Source organism: Carcharodon carcharias, chromosome 3, assembly GCF_017639515.1.
Source record: "Carcharodon carcharias isolate sCarCar2 chromosome 3, sCarCar2.pri, whole genome shotgun sequence".
Classification (NCBI taxonomy): Eukaryota; Metazoa; Chordata; class Chondrichthyes; order Lamniformes; family Lamnidae; genus Carcharodon; species Carcharodon carcharias.
Window position 1 is genome coordinate 27,417,779 of NC_054469.1, and position 21,615 is coordinate 27,439,393.

Here is a 21,615-nt window from a genome sequence, read left to right on the forward strand (position 1 = left end):
TGGTACAGAAGGCAAAGTCGCACAGGATCAGAAGTGAGCTGGCAAGATGGATACAGAATTGGCCCAGGCATAGAAGACAGAGAGTAGCAGTGGAAGGGTGCTTTTCTGAATGGAGAGCTGTGACTAGCGGAGTTCCGCAGGGATCAGTGCTGGGACCTTTGCTGTTTGTAGTATACATAAATGATTTGGAGGAAAATGTAACTGGGCTAATTAGTAAGTTTGCAGACGACACTAAGGTTGGAGGAGTTGCAGATAGTGAAGAGGATTGTCAAAGGATACAACAGGATATACATCGGTTCTAGACTTGGGCGGAGAAATGGCAGGAGGAGTTTAATCCGGACAAATGCGAGGTAATGCATTTTGTAAGGTCTAATACAGGCAGCAATTATACAGTAAATGGCAGAGGAATCTGGGTGTACAGGTCCACAGGTCACTGAAAGTGGTAACGCAGGTGGATAAGTTAGTCAGGAAGGCATATGGCATGCTTGCCTTCATTGGCAGGAGTATTGAGTATAAAAGCTGGGAAGTCATGCTGCAGCTGTATAGAACCTTAGTTAGGCCACATTTGGAATACTGCATGCAATTCTGGTCACCACATTACCAGAAGGATATGGAGGCTTTGGAGAAGGTGCAGAGGAGGTTTACCAGGATGCTGCCTGGTCTGGAGATTATTAGCTATGAGGAGAGGTTAGAAAAACTCAGATTGTTCTCATTAGAGCGATGGAGATTGAGGGGCGACTTGATAGAAGTTTACAAAATTATGAGTGGCAAGGACAGAGTAGATAGTCAGAAGTTTTTTCTCAGGGTGGAAGAGTCAATTACTGGGGGACATAGATTTAAGGTGAGTGGAGAAAACTATAGAGGAGATGTGCGGGGCAAGTTTTTTTTTTACACAGAAAGTAGTGAGTGTCTGGAATTCGCTGCCAGAGGAGGCGGTGGAAGCAGGTACGATAGTGGTGTTTAAGAGGCAGCTTGACAAATACAAGAATAGGATGGGAATAGAAGGATAACGACCCCGGAAGTACAAATTGTTTTAGCTGTTGGGCAATGTGATCGGCGCAGACTTGGAGGGCCGAAGGGCCTGTTCCTGTGCTGTACTTTGCTTTTGTAAGACACTCAACCTCACTGTTAACCACCTGGCCAATCTTTGTGTCATCCGCAAACTTACTAATCCTAACCCGCACATAGTCATCTATGTCGTTTATATAAATGACAAATAATAGGGAATGAGCACAGATCTCTGTGGTATGACACTGGCTTCCAGTCACTAAAGCATCCTTCTGTCATCACCCTCTGCCTCCTACAACTAAGCCAATTTTGAATCCACCCTATCAAATTACGCTGTATCCCATGTGCATTTGCCTCCCTTATAAGTCTCCCATGTGGGACCTTGTCAAAGGCTTCGGTGAAATCTACATCAACTACCCTCATCTACACACCTGGTCACCTCCTCAAAATCCAGGTATGGAGGGATTTTCTTATGAGGAGAGGTTGAGTAGGTTGGGCCTGTAGGAGTTTAGAAGAATGAGAGGCGACCTTATTGAAACATATAAGATTCTTCAGGGGCTTGACAGGGTTGATGCTGAAAGGTTGTTTCCCCTTGTGGGAGAGTCTAGGACCAAAGGGCATAATCTCAGAGTAATGGGGGGTGCCCATTTAAGACAGCGAAGAAGAGAGAATTTCTTCTCTCAGAGGGTAGTCATTCTGTGGAATTCTTTATAGCAAAGGCTGTAGAGGCTAGGTCATTAAGTATCTTCAAGGCTCAGATGGACAGATTTTTAATCAGTAAGGGAATCAAGGGTTATGGGGAAAAGACCCTGGGAAAGTGCCGAAGATCAGAGGGATCTTGGTGTGCATGTCGATCGGTCCCTTCAGGTAGCAGGACAGGTAGATAAGGTGGTTAAGAAGGCATATGGAATAATTTCTTTTATTAGCCGAGGCATAGAATATAAGAGCAGGGAAGTTATGCCAGAACTGTATAAAATGCTGGTTAGGCCACAGCTAGAGTATGTGTGCAGTTCTGGAATCCACATTATAGGAAGGATGTGAATGCACTAGAGATTGTGCAGAGGAGATTTACCAGGATGTTGCCTGGGCTGGAGAGTTTTACTTATGAGGAGAGATAGGATAGACTGGGGTTATTTTCCCTGGCGCAGAGGAGATTGAGGGGGGACATGATTGAGGTGTATAAAATTATGAGGGGCATAGATAGGGTAGGCAGGAAGGAACTTTTCCCTTTGGTGGAGGGATCAATAACCAGGGGGCATAGATTTAAGGTAAGGGGCAGGAGGTTTAGAGGGGATGTGAAGAAGAATTTTTTCACCCAGAGGGTGGTGGGAATCTGGAACTCACTGCCTGAAAAGGTGGTAGAGGCAGAAACCCTCATAACTTTTAAGGAGTATTTTGATGTGCACTTGCGATGCCATGGCATACAAGGCTATGAGCCTAGTGCTGGAAAATGGGATTAAAATAGTTAGGTGCTTGTTTGACTGGGGCAGACTCAATGGGCCGAAGGGCCTTCTTCTGTGCTGTATCCCTCTATGACTCTTCACTTTCTGCTAACGTGTATCATGGATCGCCTTGGTGTCCAAAAGCACGAACGTTTCACAGCTGCAACAGAACACCTGTCCTATCATTATTACTTATGTTATTTAGTTAAGTTAATATAATTATTCACTTAATTAACTTAGAACAATTCCTATGTATGTCACGTATTCCCCGTGCATTGAATTTCCACATGAACCTAATTCGCTACGCACTCAGGCTCCGTCTCACTCTGCAAAGTCCCCTGTCTCCTCCTGCGTCCCAAATGATTAAGTGACTTTTTACACTTTCTGAAGTTCACTATTATCATAACATGCTTTACAATGCATACTGGTGAATCTCTCCTGATGCTGGTTAATGACTGAGGTACTTTCTAGAATCATGATAATGGCGTGTTACAGCTAGCAATAGCAGCTCTGAATATGCAGCCATTGTTGGGTTTATCCACTCTGCTAACCTGACAGGGAATATCTTTTCAGCCATTCCCTTTTTGATTGGTCAATTTAATTCCATTCAATTAGCCAGCCTTCCGTCTTCCAAGACGATGGCTTGCACCGTGGTGTTCATCTCTGTGTTAAGTTAATATTTTTTCAAATTGGCCTTCAAGATCAGAGAGTTCTGATCCATATAGTGCTAGGAACTCAACTATTTACATTTTGTATTAATGACTTGGATGAAGGAGCTGACTGTATTGTAGCCAACTTTGCTGACAATACAAAAATGAGTATAAAAGCAAACTGTCAGGAGGATACAAAGAGTCTACAAATGGATAAAGAGAGGTTAAGTTAGTGTGCAAAAATCTGGCAGATGGGAATATAAGAGGGGAAAATGTGAGGTTGCCATCTTTGCTGGGTAGAGTAGAAAAGTAGGTTATTATTTGTGGAGGATCCACAAATATCCCCATCCTCAATGATGAGGGAGCCCAGCACATCAGTGTAAAAGATAAGGCTGAAGCATTTGCCACAATCTTCAGCCAGAAGTGCCAAGAGGATGATCCACCTCAGCCTCCTCCTGAGGTCCCCAGCATCACAGATGCCAGTCTCCAGCAAATTCAATTCACTCCATGTGATATCAGCATACATCCGTTCCAGAGTTTCCCGGATACGGGGCCTGGTAATTAAACAACAATTTGCATCGATAGTGCCCTCTTCACATCAACAAAATATAGGAGCATTTTACAGATTGGAGAACAAAACTGACAACAGCAAGTAGCATGAGTCAATGGGCAGGATGAAAAGAACAACAGTGAAAATACAAAAACAAAACAATGCAGATGCCAGAAATCTGAAATAAACTGAAAGCATTGGAAATACTCAGGTCTGACAGCATCTGTGATGAGGGAAACTCTGTGATTTCAGACTACATAACATTTAGGTCATGGGAAACAACGAGAATAATAAACTATATAATCTTATTAAAAGCAGTTGCCACATTTTAGTGACTTAGAATAATTGTGCATTAGAATGTATTCTGTAATAATTGCTTCTCACAATGCTGTTCTCATCTTAGCTTAAAATTCTTTTAAATGCTAAAGTTTGTCATAGAATAGACCTGTGCGGTTAGTGAAAAGCATTTGGTTAACTTTTAAGACAGAGTGGAGAATTTAAGGAAAGAATTCCAAAGGGTAGTGGCTGAAAGACCAATCACCAAAAGTGAAGCAGTGAGGAAAGGGGAAAGAGGAGGCAATTAGTATTGAAGGAGCAAAACGTGCAAGCGCAATTTAAGGCTGAACCAGGTCATAATATATGATGAAGTGAGCCTGTGGAGTTTTTAAAGGTGAAGAATAATCTTTTAAACTTATTTGTTGGGAATGGTGCTTAGCCAAGACTTGTACAATAGAATTTTTTTTTCATTCTTTCATGGGATGTGGGTGTTGCTGGCTAAACCAGCATTTTTACTGTCCATCCTTAACTGCCCTTCTTGAACTGCTGCAGTCCATGTGGTGTAGGTACACCCATGGTGCTATTTGGGAGGGAGTTCCAGGACTTTGACCCAGTGATAGCGAAAGTATAGCGATATAGTTCCAAGTGTGGATGATACGTGGCTTGGAAGGGAACTTGCAAGTGGTGGTGTTTCCATGCAAGTGGGGTTTTTGTGATTAAGGACATGAATATGAGTATTCTGAGTGTCTGGAGGGAGTTTAAGATGTAAGTAATTCCCTTCCCCCGAATCCCACCATTAAAGATTCTCTTTCAGAATCTCAGAACCTGAGTGATTCAGGAAACAATTATAAGAGAATTAGAAGGCTTCAGCCATAAATGCTGCAAAAAAAAGTTACAAAACTTAGCATTTAAAAGAATGCTAAGCTAAGATGAGAACAGCATTGTAAGAAGCAATTCTTGCAGAATATATTCTAATGCACAATTATTCTAAGCCACTAATATATGGCAACTGCTTTTAATAAGATTATATAGTTCATTATTCTCATTGTTTCCCATGACCTAAATGTTGTGTAGCTCCTTACTTTTAGTCTTTTCTTCATTCTAAAACATTTAGGCTTTTAAAATCATCTATTGTCACTTAACCATTTCATAATTTACAGCCCCTTTCCACTCATTTCAATTTTAGCAATCTCTTTTATGAAAGGCCATCTACTTTCATCCAGGCTTCTCAGATGAAACATCTTAATGAGATTCCCTAGCAATTATTCTTCTGAATGGCTGCTTAAAGTAGGGACACAGGAAGATAAAGGAGCATAAAAGACTACTTCAGTCTAGTATGCTCGCCTACCTGAGTTCAAAATCAGAATTCTGCTTATATCTCTCAATTAATTTTCTACTCAAATGCCTGCCCCAACTTCCTCTGGAAATGACTGATGTTATCAGTTTCAACTGGCTCCCTAAGCAGTCCATTCCAAAAATTCACCACCACCTCTCTTAGGCAGTCACTCGCACTTTCACTCTGGTTTGATGGTTTCAGAGATGGCTGATACGTCTAATGTGTGATCTGCAGACTCTGACATGTAGTGCATGGAGGGTTATTTAGGTGAGGTGTTGGGTGGTCTCTGCGTTCCCTCCAACATCTTGACTTCATCGCTGCATGTTCCCAAGTCTCTTGTTGTTTTGGACATTTCCCAAATAAATCTTCTCTATTTTGGTCAGTCACAAGCCAAGAACTACCATGAGCTGGCGGGTTTAACCAATTAAAGGATGCTTTGAGGACATCCCTAAACCGTTTGTCCTCCTGGGTGTCTTCTGTTACAACCGAGTTCTGAATTGGTTCGGGAGTCTCGTGTTAGGTATATGAGCAATGCATCCTGCCCAGCAGAGCTGGTTTTGAGTGATTACCACCTTGATGTTGGGCATGTTCGCATGGAAAAGGACGCTGCTATTGGGCTACCTTTCTCACATTTGATTTGGAGGATCTTGCAAAAGCACCGCTGATGGTACGTCTTGATTGTTTTGATGTGCCTGCTGTAGGTTGTTCAAGGCTCTGAAGCACATAGCTGCATGGGGACCATTGATGCCCAGTAAACCATGATCTTAATCTCAGGTTTGAGATCCTGGTCCTCAAATTCTCTTTCCCTCAATTTACCGAAGGCTGAGCTGCTACATTGGTGGCAATGATGAGTTCCATCATCTATATCGGCCTTCATTGGGAGGAGGCTCCCAAGATGTAGAAAATGGTCTATGTTTTCCATGATCTCATTGATGGCAGTGGGGGAGGTGTGCTGTGGGAACTAACTGGAGTAGGACCTTAGTTTCCCATACTTTGAATGAAAGGCACATTTTCTCATGTGCTTTGAAGTGAGTCGACAATGACCTGGAGCTTAGTTTCTGAGTGAGCACACACACAAGTGCCATACATCGGGGAGGAGGTTATTCAATCAACTTCCCTCATCTGAGCTCCATCCCAAGTCCCCTCATAAACCCAGGGCTTTGCAAACAATTTCTCAGAATTCAACTTGAGAATGACAAGACGAGGCATGGAATGAAGCTCAAAGGTGGTGAACAGATTGGGAAGCTGCACTGACAAGTGATAGGTGTCATGTAATTTACAAAATGTAACATCCTACAACTGAAAAGCGATGATTTATACTGGTAACTTCTTTTGACCCTTTTTAAAAGATGTATGTTATTCTTTTTCCAGTCCTTTGGTATAACCTGGGAATCATGAACTGGCATTTATATGGCACCTTTACGAAAAAATGCAAAACAGGGAAAAGACCAGCTGGTCATCTAGCCAGTCGAATCCAATGGATACAATGCATGTCCCACATCCCAATTTCCCCTCCTCCCTATATACAGGCGCATGCAAAATGTTAAAATGGTCCAATGTTGCAGATTCAGATCTCACTGACACAATGCCCACAGCAATGAAACAGTTATAAATAGGTTCTTGTAACCTGAAGAACAGCAATGCAAAACAAATACCTGCCTATCCTGAATTTTGGAACCCCAATTGCCAACAAAGGGCATTAAGTTTTGCCCTCAAAAACCAACAAAAGGGACAGGGAAAAATAGTTTTGCTAATTAATAGGACAATTACTCACTTTTGCTGTCGCCTTCGTGAAGTGGAACACTGTTTGTGGTTGTTGTCATTACCATCCTCTGGACTATCAGTACTGTCTTGCTTTGCTTGAGATGGACTCTTTTTTAGCACAGTAAAATCTGGAGTTGGGTTGAACCTTTTCAACTCACCCTGCCCCAGCGAGCTGCGCTCACCACAATAGCACAAGGCACAGAGCTGTTCATTGCTGCAAAGGGAGCAACATATTATTATAGTTTCATAACATATCATAAATTACCCCCTACCTCATTCCCCCATCATGATTTTTTTTAAATACACCAAATTGAGAAGAATATTTTGATTGCCATCACATTAAGATATTTACTAGATATGGGGAAGCATCCAGAGTTCAACGTGTAAATACCCAAAACCTCTCAATTTCCAGTTACACAAAAGTGCCATGCAAACAATTTCACTGGCTGCAAATTATTAGAGAAGCTGGGTTTCAGGCAAACAGATTTATTTTTCCACCTGGTCAATCATTAAAAGTAGTAGTACTCTGGTAACAAACTTTAATGCAGAAGATCTGCTTCCAAGTCTGTGCAGCTATTTAACAAATGCCAATTAATTCTATGGTCCCCATTCAAAGTAAATCTGATCTGTTAAGTGATGTTTCTTTCTTGTAGTCCTTGACACATCTCAGTCTGAGTTAAAAGATCTCAGGCAGCACAACTACAATTAATTTCAGCAACCCTGAGTTTGTGCGAAGTGAAGGCTTCTGCCCCTGTATGATATACAGCAACCCCTGCTTGATAGGTGTTTGGGCATTGGGTAATAGGTTCAATTGCATTGCCACATAGTGAACTAGTCTGCAAATATTGATGGCCAAGACAGGCTTACTGGCTACTTGCTGAAATAAGAGGCAGGCCATTGTTAATCTAACAGTGACTTAATCAGAGATGGGGAAGACGGGGATTTAATTAACTTGACACCTAGATATTTGATTGGTTAAGTTCTTTAAACACCAAAGTAGGCTTAAAAAATGCAAGGCAGGCTATAGATAATGCTATGTCAACAGTCAACAAATAAACTGGCTCCCCATGTATTACATTAAAGGCACTCTACAAATGCAAGTTGTACTGCAGGTAATACTGCCAAAACAAAAAAAAAATTGATAAAAGGCCACCCTTTAAAATTGAAGAGTAGATTAGTTGCCCCTCCTGTAAGAATGGTAGCATTAAAACAGGAACTGGCCTTGCAACATTAAATAAATTATTTCACACCTGCCTCCTTTCAGTGTTGCCCTTCATACAACTGGTTATTCAACAACTTTATAGGGAAATATGCAGGAAGGGAAGTACTTTGAATCTAAATAATTTACCACCAGAGACACAGGTAAAACAAACTGTTTAAAACGTGTCCTCCCAGAGAGGAAATATTCCCATCTGAGCCCATTAAAAAGCAGCCTTTTGGGAATCTGTCATTCCATGTCCCCTCTGTGGATGTAACCTGGTGGGATGAGAGAGCAGAACAGATATCCAACATTTAGAAGTCCATAATTCAGTAAAATTATTCCAGATAATCCAAATATATCATACAGTTGAGACTTCTGCTGCTCAGGCAACTCTCCAAACAGGCTATTTTTTTGATTGACATAAATATAAAAATGCTAATTACTGTATGGAGGAAATATTTTATTTTTTTCAAGGAACTGTTTAGGTAATATTTTTAAAAAGTATTTATCTAGAGGAGCTGTTAAAAAATTATTTCAACATACAGTTCTCTGTTTGAAATACTTTGGGGGACTGTATGAAAAGCCTATTACAGAAAACGTGTTTTGCAAATGCCACAAGGGAGGGATTAATGTAATATGTCAGTAACAGTATTACATTGTGTTACTATACGAGACTACTGTATAATTTGAAAACAAACCATTAGAACTTGTGTAGTCAACTAAAATATTCACCCTATCTTAACAACTTTTTACTCTTCTGATTTTTTTTCTATATAAAATCTGTTCTAGAGTACGGGTGACATCCCTAGCTGAACTCATTGGGCCTTCTTATTGAGCCACTGCAGATGATGACATGCTTCACAGTAAATTGTTCACTCAACTGAGTGGCTTTCTATGCCACTAAGGGTTAACAAGTTAAAGTTGGATTTAAAAAGTAATTGATAGTGCAATTTGCCATGCTGGGATTTTAACTCAGCGATAATCCCACACCACACTACCTGTCAATCTGAAGCAATAATGGGCCCATTCATTTAACATTTTAATCTGCAATCTTTAGCTAATGGGCTAATGAAAATTAATGATGCAAATTTCTCAACTTCGTTTTTAATAATATCTTGCATATTCCACAAGAACGGAGTCTGTAGTAGCACAGTGACAAAGTTGTACCTCAACAACTTGCATTTATATAGCACCTTGACCATAAGAATATCCCAAAGTACATCACAAACGATTGACAAAAACAGACAGAGCCAAAGGAGGAGATAATCAGACAGATGACTAAAAATATGGTCAAACTAGCAAGTTTCAAGGAATATCTTAAAGGAGGGGAGGTGGAGGCACCAAGGTGCTTAAGGAGAAATTTTCAGTGCATAGGATATAGGGAGCTGCAGGCACAGGTGCTAATGGTGGGGTAAGTGGTAGATGCACGAGGCCAGAGCTAAAGGAACACAGGGTACTTGAAGGGTTGCAGGGCTGGAGATTGTTAGTTAGGGGAGGGATGAGAGATCTGAACACACGAATGAGAATATTAGAATTGGCTCCAGGTTCACTAATGCACAGGAAAGAAAATGGATACATTATATTCTAGTATGGAATTAACACCCACACCTATTATGGAATTAACACGCACAATAAACAATTAGTTGGTAACAAAAGGTTCTAAACTGAGGGTTAATTGAGGATTGATTCACTTATATGCTCTTTTTAAATCATTGCTAGGCCAGCATTTATTGCCCAACCCTAACTGCCCTGGTTCAGAGGGCATTTAAGGGTCAACCACATTGCTGTGGGTCTGAAGTCACATGTAGGGCAGACCAGGCAAGGATGGCAGATTTCCTTCCTTAAAGTACAATCAGTGAATTAGACAATTGACAATGGATTCATGGTCATCATTAGACTTTTAATTCCAGATTTTTTGTTGAATTCAAATTCCACCATCTGCTGTGGCAGGATTCGAAAACTGGTCCCCAGAGCATTACCCTGGGTTTCTAGATTACCAGTCCCACGACAATACCACTACACCATTGCCTCCCCAAGACTGGCACATACAAATTGAAACAGCACATCGCAGACAATGACCAATATCTGTATGTATAATTAATGGCTTTGTTTGTGTCTTGATGTGGGTACTGGATCACTATTTAATGTCTGATATTTCAATGTGCGCCAATGCAACACCTCTGCAGGAGGAGTTCTAATCCAGCTCTGAAACTTCATCCAATTCAAATTTCTGGACACGAAACGAAAACATTTCCAAATTCTGCACACCAAAAAGGAAAGCTTCCCACCCATCCCCAACAATTATGTTCATCCTGTTGCATAATTACTCCTTCCTTTCATCCACCAACACCTTGAGTTGTTGTGTGGTGCTTAATGAAATGGCTGGAATTTTTTTTTTTAAATACTTGCACATTCTGAAGAAATTTGTTCTCAATTTCAAATGTTTAAAAAATCCAACTGGTTTTCCTGCAATAGGTTATGCTGATTACTGCTGCATATAATCAAAAGCAAACAGTAACCGCCTTTTCAGTACCCATTTTTTATAGGCAGCTATTTCATACACACTGGAATTGTAACAAGCTAAATGGAGTGCAAATGAGCAAGTTATATTTACAAGTTGAGCACTTGCCAAAGGGTTTCTAGAATGACCTTTGAATGGGCTTACGAATATTTACACCGTGAAGTTATAAAGGGTTAGAAAAGGGTGAGAAAACTTTTTACACACAGCGAGTGGTTCAGGTCTGGAATGCACTGCCTGGAAGTGTGGTGGAAGCAGGTTCAATTGAGGTATTCAAGAGGGCATTACATGATTATTTAGAAACAATGTGCAGGGTTATGGGGAAAAGGCAGGAGAATGGCAATGAGTCATCACGCTCATTCAGAGAGCCGGTGCAGACATGATGGGCCGGCTGTCCGCCTCCTGCACTGCAACAATTCTGTGGTTAACAAAAAAAGGCCATCAATATTAATCACTCAAGCTGAAAATCACCAGCTTCTCCTATTCAAATCAAGCGAATGGCATCTCAATGTTGCACAGTGCATAATTCTGGCTGCTCTGACCAGGCCTACTGCATACATTTGGAAGCTGTTTCCCAGAATTCCCCATATGAATCATGATAATATGAGTCAGCATTGCTTGTTCTGACCTGGTTTTTGTATCAAGGTTGATTGAGGTTATGGAGCTGGCAGAGTCCTCAGATATTGAACGCTGCAGGAGAGATGATTGTTCATTGGTCTCCATTTCTGTAAGGGTATCCTCCTCCAGTGAGTCATCTTTAACTTCTGTTGAGGAAAGTAAACCGAACAAGTTTCATAAGTATCAAATGAACACCCAAACTATCCTGTATATTTCCACTGATACAATCCATAATTTGCCTTGCCGGAATGGTAAGCCTAGATAATAAATTAAAAAGACTTGTTTTTTTTAACGTAGCACAAAATGAAAATCCTATAGTAGAGTTGCCCAGGTGTTCGGTCTTCATGGGCCACAGAAGCGTGTGCAAAGAAATACAGGACCACGGATTAGGTTTAAATCCAAGTTCCCATTAATTTACATATCAAATTGTTGATGCTAATAGACATCGGTGTTGTGAATTACATAATGCAAGCAAAGAAACTTGAGCACAAATTGGGCTGAGTTACATAAGCTTCAAGGGCCAAACATTCAGAACTCTGAAGTTGGAGTTTGAGAATCTATGTCCTATTAGATTTTGTTCTTAATGGATGCGCTAAGAAAGTTTTCCACTTGTCACTGCCAGAATTAATGTTATGCTCATTAGCAACTTGTTCAGAATCCCACATATACTTCTAATGAAGAAGTACTTAGTGAGAGTCAGTACTCGAGCTATGGGGAGACCAGGGCTAATAGACCCCATTATAGAAATGCAGTTAAATCTGCTGGTGCCCTAAATTGGGCTGACCACCCTGGAACTGCACTATTGAGGGGGGTTATGTGTTTTACCTGTTTCATGTCTCTTACATCTCGTATGTGAAGTTAATACCATGAAATCCATTAAGTATCTTCAAGGCTCAGATAGACAGCTTTTTAATCAGTAAGGGAATCAAGGGTTATGGGGATAAGGCACAAAAGTGGAATTGAGGATTATCAGATCAGCCACGATCTCATTGAATGTCAGAGAAGACTCAGTGGGCCGAATGGCCTAATTCTGCTCCCACGTCTCATGGTCTTATCACCACTCCATACTCAGTAAGAGCAACTCCACAGGAGCTCTACTTGTATTACATGAAGCTACACATATCAAAATAGCGCTAAGCTATTTTATTAAACTTACATTTGAAATATAAAAGGAGATGACAATCCTCCACGAGGTTAGAGAATGCAACTCACTTGCATAATGGGTTGGTGCACTGAACAGACACGTTACTGAACAAAATGGTAGTGCAGAGTGGCATGTAACTACTATATCTCAATGCAAACCTGCTGGAAAATTACTTAAACATAAGCAACTCACAATACCCTCTCTAGGAAAGGCTGGTTCTTGCTCTGCTACAGGGAACGGAGCTAGATGTTTGGTGAGTATCTGGTAAGTGGGTAAGTTCTATTCTATCCCCGAGTGTAAAAAAGTATACAATTTGGTGGTAAAGTTAATCAAATGTATAAGAAAGCAACATTAAATAAGAGATTAATGTAACAAAGTGATTATTTAAAACACATTAAGGGTGGCAGGACAGGTGGGGGTGTCAAGGCTACAGCATGTGGGAGCTCCTGGATAACTCTGATCCAGGCAAACACGTTTATGCTAAGTGTTTGCGGCTTGAGGAACTTTGGCTCAAACTTTGGCTCAGAGTCATTGAGTTGGAGACTGAGCTGCAGCTTTATCTGGATGCTTTATAACAGGAGGCAGTCACACCATTTGGGATAGGGTCTTCTGATTTGGTCAGTGGCAGGGACAGCAGGGTGTGACTGCAAGCGAGGCAGGTAAGGGGACCCAGAAGGCAGGAGTGCAGAAGTGTGAGCCTCTGCAACTGTCCAAAAGGTTTGAGGTTCTGTCAACTTGTTTGAATGAGAGTGGGGTCTGCAAGATAGACGAGCAAACCGACTGTGGCATCGGAAGCCATCTAAGTGGGTAGAGCAAAAAGGAATGTAGTGTTAGTACGGGACAGCATAGTAAGGGGGATTGACACTGTTCGCTGCAGCAAAGAGCAAGAGTCCAGGTGGCTTTGTTGCCGACCCAGTGTGTCAGGGTTCGAGACATCTGCTTGGGGAGGGGGAGGAACAGGGGAACGGGGGATGTGGGGGGAGGGACAGGGGAACGGGGGGACGGGGCAATGGTCATGATCCATGTAGGGTACAAGCGACAAAGGCAAGATGAGTAAGGCGGCTCTGCGTGGTCAGTATGACGAGCTAGGCACTAATTAACAAGCAGAACCTCAAGGGTAATAATTTGATTACCTGGACAATGTGCAAACTGGCATAGGACAAATAAGATTAGAGAAATGAATGCATGGCTCAAAGACTGGTGTGGGAGAAGTAGGTCCTGGTTTGTGGGGCATTCACACCAGTATTGGGGAAAGTGGGATCTGTACTGTTGGGACAGTCTGCACCTGAACCATGCTGGGGCTTGTATCCTCTTGGGTTACCTAACTAGAGAAGTAGAGAGGGTTTTAAACTGAATAGTACGGTCAAGGGATCAAATTTTGGGAAGATGTGGTCAACGAAAGAGTTAAGACAAGGCAAGAAAGACAGGTATTAACATGGGAAATGATAAGCAGGCTGTGACATGAAGGGACAGAGTACAAATCTAAGGGTAAATCAGAAGACTTACAGCAAAAATAATGAAGGGACAAAACTAAAGGCTCTGTATCTAAAAGCACATAGCATTTGAAACAAAACAGTTCAACTGATAGTGCAAATAGAAATAAAGTAGTACAATCTGATAACCATTACTGAGATGGTTTTTTAAAATGAATTCATGGGGCTTCGCTGGCTGAACCAGCATTTATTGCCCATCCCTAGATGCCCTTAAGACGGTGGTGAGCTGCCTCTGGAGCCGCTGCACTCCATGTAGTGTAGGTACACCCAGAGTGCTGTTAGGAAGGGAGCTCCAGGATTTTGACCCAGCGACAATGATAGAATGACAATATATTTCCAAGTCAGGATGGTGGTTGGCTTGGAGGGGAACTTCCAGGTGGTGGTGGTGTTCCATCTATCCGCTGCCCTTGCCCTTCTAGATGGTAGTGATCGTGGGTTTGGAAGATGCGATCGAAACAGCCTTGGTGAATTCCTGCAGTGCATCTTGTAGTTGGTACACACTGCTGCTACTGTGCGTCACTGGTGGAGGGAGTGAATGGTTGTGGATGTGGTGCCAATCAAGCGGGCTGCTTTGTCCTGGATGGTGTCAAGCTTCTTGAGTGTTGTGGAAGCTGCACTCAACCAGGCAAGTGGGGAGTATTCTATTACACTCCTGGCTTTTGCATGAAGATGGTGGACAGGCTTTGGGGAATTGGGGGGGGGGAGTTAATCGTTGCAGGATTCCTAGCCTCTGACCTGCTCATGTAGCCACAATATTATATGGCTAGTCCAGTTCAGTTTCTGGTCAATGGTAACTCCCAGGATGTGGACTGTGGGGGATTCAGTAATGGTAATGCCATTGAACGTCAAGTGGCGATGGTTAGATTCTCTCTTGTTGCAGATGGTCATTGCCTGACACTTGTGTGGTGCGAATGTTAGCCACTTGTCAGCCCAAGTCTGGAAATTGTCCGGGTCTTGCAGCATATAGACACGGACTGCTTCAGTATCTGAGTTTGCACAATGTTCAGCAGCATTCGTGACATCAGCAAACATCCCACTTCTGACCTTATGATGGAAGGAAGGTCATTGATGAAGCCGCTGAAGATAGTTGGGCGGAGGACGCTACCCTGAGGAACTCCTGCAGTGATGTCCTGGAGCTGAGGTGACAGACCTCCAACAACCACAAACATCTTCCATTGTTCTAGGTATGGCTCCAGCCAGTGGAAAGTTTCCAATTCCTACTGAATTCAGTTTTGCTAGGGCTCCTAGATGTCACACTTGGTCAAACGCAGCCTTGATGTCAAGGGCAGTCATTCGCACCTCAGCTCTGGAGTTCAGCTCTGTTGTCCATGTAGGAACCAAGACTGAGAGGTCAGGAGCTGAGTGGCCCTGGTGGAACCCAAACTGAGCATCAGTGAGCAGGTTATTGCTAAGCAAGTGCTGCTTGATAGCACTGTTGATGACCACTTCCGTTACTTTAGCGATGTTCGAGAGTAAACTGATGGGGTGGTAATTGGCTGGGTTGGATTTCTCCTGCTTTGTGTGTACAGGACATACCTGGGCAATTTGCCACGTAGCCGGGTAGATGCCAGTGTTGTAGCTGCACTGGACTAGCTTGGCTAGGGGCGTGGTGAGTTCTGGAGCACAAGACTTAAGTACTTTTGATGTTATATTGTCAAGGCCCATAGCCTTTGCAGTGTCCAGTGCCTGCAGCCGTTTCTTGATATCATGTGGAGTGAATGGAATCGGCTGAAGGCTGGCATCTGTGATGCTGGGAATCTCCGGAGGAGGCCGAAGTGGGTCATCCACTTGGCACCTCTAGCTGAAGTTTGTAGCAAATAACTTTAGCACGGATGTGCTGTGCTCCCCCAACAGTGAGGACGGGGACATTTGTGGAGCCGGCTCCTCCAGCAGGTTGTTAATTGTCCACCACCATTCACGACTGGATGTGGTAGGACTGCAGGGCTTAGATTCGATCCACTTGTTGTGGGATCGCTTAGCTCTATCACTTGCTGCTTATGCTGTTTGGTACACAAGTAGTCCTGTGTTTTGATTCACCAGTTTGGCACATTTTTAGGTATACCCTCCTGCTGCTCCTGGCATGCCCTCCTGCACACTTCTTTGAACAAGTTATATTTGCTACAGAATGACATAGATTGGGACCTGAATATTGAAGGGTAAGTGACATTTAGGAAGGACAGGAAGTTTGGAAAAGCTGGAGGGGTGGCTCTGTTAAATGAAGATAGCACATTAGAGAGGGGTGACCTAAGTTCAGGAAACCAGGATATAGAAGCGGTTTGGGTTGAGTTGAGGAATGATAAAGGCAAGAAGTCACTTGTGGGAGTTGTGTACAATCCGCCTATTGTAACTACACAATAGGACAGAGTATAAAAGAGATAAAGGGAGCTTGCCAGAATTGTACAACAATAATCGTGGGGGATTTTAATCTACATAAAGACTGGAAAAATCAGATGAGACAAAATAGCATAGATGAGTAGTTCATAGAATGTTTTCAGGAAAGTTTCTTAGAACAGCACATTCTGGAGCCAGCCAGAGAGCAGGTTGTACTAGGCCTGGTATTGTGCAACGAGATAGGATTAATTGATAACCCCTTAGTGAAGGCACCATTAGGTAGCAGCGATCAAAATATGATTGAATTTTACATTCACTTTGAGGGAGAAACAAGTGTGTCCAAGGCTAGCATTTTAAAATTAAATAAGGACAATTATGAAGGAATAAAAGCAGGACTAGCTAAATTGAACTGGCAAATGAGGTTAAGGGATGGGTCAATAGAGGTTCCATGGCAGACATTTGAAGGGATATTTCAGAATACACAGAATATAAACATTCCAATGAAAAAGAAAATTCCAAGGGGAGGGGAGATTAGAAAGAATATAAAGAACAAAGAATGACAAAGATTAATAAGGAGGGAAAAATTAGAGTATGAGAGAAAGATAGCGGGAGGATAGCAAGAGAACATTGTTCCTATAAAAACAGAATTACCTGGAAAAACTCAGCAGGTCTGGCAGCATCGGCGGAGAAGAAAAGAGTTCACGTTTCGAGTCCTCATGACCCTTCAGCAGAACTGAGTAATATTAGGAGAGGGGTGAAATATCAGCTGGTTTAAGGTGTGGGGGACAGAGAGAGAGAGAGAGAGAGAGAGAGAGAGAGAGAGAGAAGTGGGGTGGGGGGGGTGGTGTTGTAGGGACAAGCAAGCAGTGACAGGAGCAGATAATCAAAAGATGTCACAGACAAAAGAACAAAGAGGTGTTGAAGGTGGTGATATTATCTAAACAAATTTGCTAATTAAGAATGGATGGCAGGGCACCCAAGGTACAGCTCTAGTGGGAGTGGGGTGGAAAGACTAACAGGGCATAAAAGGTATAGATTTAAAAATAATGGAAATAGGTGGGTAAAGAAAAATCTATATATATTGGAAAAAACAAAAGGAAGTGGGAAGAAACGGAAAGGGGGTGGGGATGGAAGAGGGAGTTCAAGATCTTAAATTGTTGAGCTCAATATTCAGTCCGGAAGGCTGTAAAGTGCCTAGTCAGAAGATGAGGTGTTGTTCCTCCAGTTTGCGTTGGGCTTCACTGGAACAATGCAGCAAGCAAAGGCCAGACATGTGGGCAAGAGAGCAGGGTGGAGTGTTAAAATGGCAAGCGACAGGGAGGTTTGGGTCATTCTTGCGGACAGACCGCAGGTGTTCTGCAAAGCGGTCGCCCAGTTTACATTTGGTCGCTCCAATGTAGAGGAGACCACATTGGGAGCAACGAATGCAGTAGACTAAGTTGGGGGAAATGCAAGTGAAATGCTGTTTCACTCGAAAGGAGTGTTTGGGCCCTTGGACGGTAAGGAGAGAGAAAGTGAAGGGGCAGATGTTGCATCTTTTACGTGAGCATGGGGAGGTGCCATAGGTAGGGGTTGAGGAGTAGGGAGTGATGGAGGAGTGGACCAAAGCGTCCTGGAGGGAACGATCCATACGGAATGCTGCCGGGGGGGGTGAAGGGAAGATGTGTTTGGTGGTGGCATCATGCTGGAGTTGGCAGAAATGGCGGAGGATGATCCTTTGAATGCGGAGGCTGGTGGGGTGATAAGTGAGGAAAAGGGGGACCCTATTATGTTTCTGGGAGGGGGGAAGAAGGCGTGAGGGCGGATGCACGGGAGATGGGCCGGACACGGTTGAGGGCCCTGTCAACGACCATGGGTGGAAAACCTCGGTTAAGGAAGGAGGAGGACATATCAGAGGAACTGTTTTTGAAGGTAGCATCATCAGAACAAATGCGACGGAGCCGAAGGAACTGAGAGAATGGGATGGAGTCCTTACAGGAGGCGGGGTGTGAGGAGCTGTAGTCAAGGTAGCTGTGGGAGTCGGTAGGCTTGTAATGAATATTGGTGGACAGTCTATCACCAGAAATTGAGACAGAGAGGTCAAGGAAGGGAAGTGTCAGAGATGAACCATGTGAAAATGATGGAGGGGGGGAGATTGGAAGCAAATTATTAAATTTTTCCAGGTCCCGACGAGAGCATGAAGCAGCACCAAAGTAATCATCGATGTACCGGAGAAAGAGTTGTGGGAGGGGGCCAGAGTAGGACTGGAACAAGGAATGTTCCACATACCCCATAAAGAGACAGGCATAGCTGGGGCCCATGTGGGTACCCATGGCCACACCTTTTATTTGGAAGAAGTGAGAGGAGTTGAAGGAGAAATTGTTCAGTATGAGAACAAGTTCAGCCAGACGGAGGAGAATAGTGGTGGATGGGGATTGTTCGGGTCTCTGTTTGAGGACGAAGCTAAGGGCCCTCAGACCATCCTGGTGGGGGATGGAGGTGTAGAGGGATTGGACGTCCATAGTGAAGAGGAAGCGGTTGGGACCAGGGAATTGGAAATTGTTGATGTGGCGTAAGGTATCAGAGGAATCATGGATGTAGGTGGGAAGGGACTGGACAAGGGGAGAGAGAAGGGAGTCAAGATAACGAGAAATGAGTTCCGTGGGGCAGGAACAGGCTGACAAAATCCGTCTGCCGGGACAATCCTGTTTGTGGATTTTGGGTAGGAGGTAGAAGCGGGCCATCCGAGATTGGGTGACTATCAGGTTGGAAGCTGGGGGAGGAAATCCCCAGAGGAGATGAGGTCAGTGACAGTCCTGGAAACAATGGCTTGATGTTCAGTGGTGGGGTCATGGTCCAGGGAGAGATAGGAGGAAGTGTCTGCAAGGAAGAGGTCAGTGCGCCAAACAACAACAGCACCACCCTTATCAGCGGGTTTGAGGACAATGTTGGGGTTGGACCTGAGAGAACGGAGTGCAGTAAGTTCAGAGAGAGACAGATTAGAATGGGTGAGAGGAGCAGAGAAATTGAGACGACTAATGTCACGCCGACAGTTCTCAATGAAAAGATCAAGAGAAGGTAAGAATCCAGAGGGAAGGGTCCAGGTGGAGGGAGAATATTGGAGGTGGGCAAAAGGATCCATTGAATGGGGAGAGGACTCCTGCCCAAAGAAGTGAGAACGGAGACAAAGACGGCGGAAGAAGAGTTCAGCATCGTGCCGAGCCCGAAATTCATTGAGATGAGGGCATAAGGGTATGAAACTAAGTCCTTTGCTGAGTACTGAACGTTCAGCATCGGAGAGGGGAAGGTCAGGGGGGTACAGTGAATACACGGCCAGGGCTGGGATTGGAAGATGGGGTGGGGACAGAGGGACAGGCAGGGGTGGAGGGTCCTAGATGGGTGTTGGTGTCAATGAGTTGTTGAAGCGCTGAATTCTGATGAAGAATCATTCGGTCTCGAAACGTTAACTGTGTTCCTCTCCGCAGATGCTGCCAGACCTGAGTTTTTCCAGGTATTTTTGTTTTTGTTTTGGATTTCCAGCATCCGTAGTTTTTTGCTTTTATCTATAGAAAGTCAGGAGTTGGCGGACGAACCAAACAGGTATTTTGCTTCAGTCTTCATTATAGAGGGCACAAGTAACATCCTGGAAATAGCTAGAAATCAGGAAATGGAAGGGAGGGAGGAACTCAGGAAAATTACAATTATCTGAGAAGTGGTATTGAGCAAATTGTTTGGGCTGGGTGCTGACAAATCCCCAGGTCCGGATGGACTTCATCCTAGGGTCTTGAAAGAAGTGGCTAGTGAGATAGCTGATGCACCGGTTTTAATTTTCCAAAATTCCCTAGATTCAGGGAAGGTTCCATTAGATTGGAAAATAGCAAATGTAACTCCCTTTATTCAAAAAGGGAGGGAGACTAAAAGCAGGAAACTCTAGTTAACCTAACATCTGTCACAGGCAAAATGTTGGAAGCTATTATTAAAGATGTTATAGCAGAGCACTTAGAAAAATTCAAAGCAATCAGACAGAGTCAACATGGTTTTGTAAAAGGGAAATCATGTTTAACCTATTTATTGGAGTTATTTGGAGTCACATGTGCTATGGATAAAGGGGAACCGGTGGATGTACTGTACTTAGATTTCCAGAAGGCATTTGATAAAGTGCCACATCAAAGGTTATTGCAGAAAATAAAAGCTCATGGTGCAGGGCTAACACATTGGCATGGATAGAAGATTGGTTAGCGAACAGGAAGCAGAGCTGGCATAAATGGGTCTTTTTCTGGTTGGCAGGATGTGACGAGTGGTGTGCCATCGGTATCGGTGCCTCAACATTTTACAATTTATAAAAATGACTAGGATGAAGGGCACGAAGGAATGGTGGCTAAATTTGCTAACAACACAAAGATAGGTAGGAAAATAAATTGTGAGGAGGATGTAAGGAGGCTACAAAGTGACGTAGATAGGTTAAGTGAATGGGCAAAGATCTGACAAATGGAGTATAATGTGGGCAAATATGAAATCATTCAATTTGGCAGGAAGAATAAAAAAGCTTATTATCTAAATGGTGAGAGATTGCAGAGCTCTGACATTCAGAGGGTTCTGGGTGTCCTAGTGCATGAATCTCAAATGGTTAGTATGCAGGTACAGCAGGTAATTAGGAAACCTAATAGAATATCATTTATTTTGAGGGGAATTGATCACAAAAGTAGGGAGGTTATGCTTCAGTTCTACAGGGCATTGATGAGACCGCATCTGGAGTATTGTGTACAGCACCGTTCTCCTTATTTAAAGAAAGTTAATGCATTAGAAGCAGTTCAGAGAAGGTTTACTAGACTAATACCAGGAATGGGCGGGTTGTCTAATGAGGAAAGTCTGGACAGGTTAGGCTTGTATCCACTGGAATTTAAAGAGGCAACTTAATTGATGCCTTTAAGATCCTATGGGGTCTTGACAGAGTGGATGTGGAGAGGATGTTTCCTCTTGCGGAAGAATCTAGAACTAGGGGTCATTGTTTAAAAATAAAGGTCGTTCATTGAAGACAAATGAGAAGTTTTTTCTCTGAGTTGAGTGTCTTTGGAACTCTTCCTCAAAAGGCGGTGGAAGCAGAGTCTTTGAATAGTTTTAAGGCAGAGCAAGATAGATTCTTGATTAACAAGGAGGTGAAGTGTTATTGGGGTCGGCAGGAATGTGGGGTTACATTCTGATCAGCCATGATCTTATTGAATGGTGGAGGGGCCGAGTGGCCTACTTCTGCTCCTAATTCGTATGCTTGCATGTATGTTTTTAGTTAATAATGAATATCTGTCAA

At 43.1% G+C, this 21,615-nt stretch overlaps 1 protein-coding gene across 10 annotated transcripts in view; it reads right to left on the reverse strand.

Annotated features, from left to right (window-relative positions):
• kmt2ca (lysine (K)-specific methyltransferase 2Ca) overlaps positions 1 to 21,615 on the reverse strand; it is a 471,931-nt gene that overhangs the window by 268,011 nt on the left and 182,305 nt on the right. For all 10 annotated transcript variants that reach the window (XR_005942627.1, XR_005942628.1, XM_041184363.1 and 7 more), the window contains exons 4-5: positions 11,374 to 11,509; positions 7,037 to 7,240 (exon numbers count right to left, since the gene is read on the reverse strand). Coding sequence is in view for 8 of the 10 variants with exons in the window: in XM_041184363.1 (XP_041040297.1) it covers positions 7,037 to 7,240; positions 11,374 to 11,509 (340 nt within the window). In the remaining 2 variants the exon portion in view is untranslated. The remainder of the gene's footprint in view (positions 1 to 7,036; positions 7,241 to 11,373; positions 11,510 to 21,615) is intronic.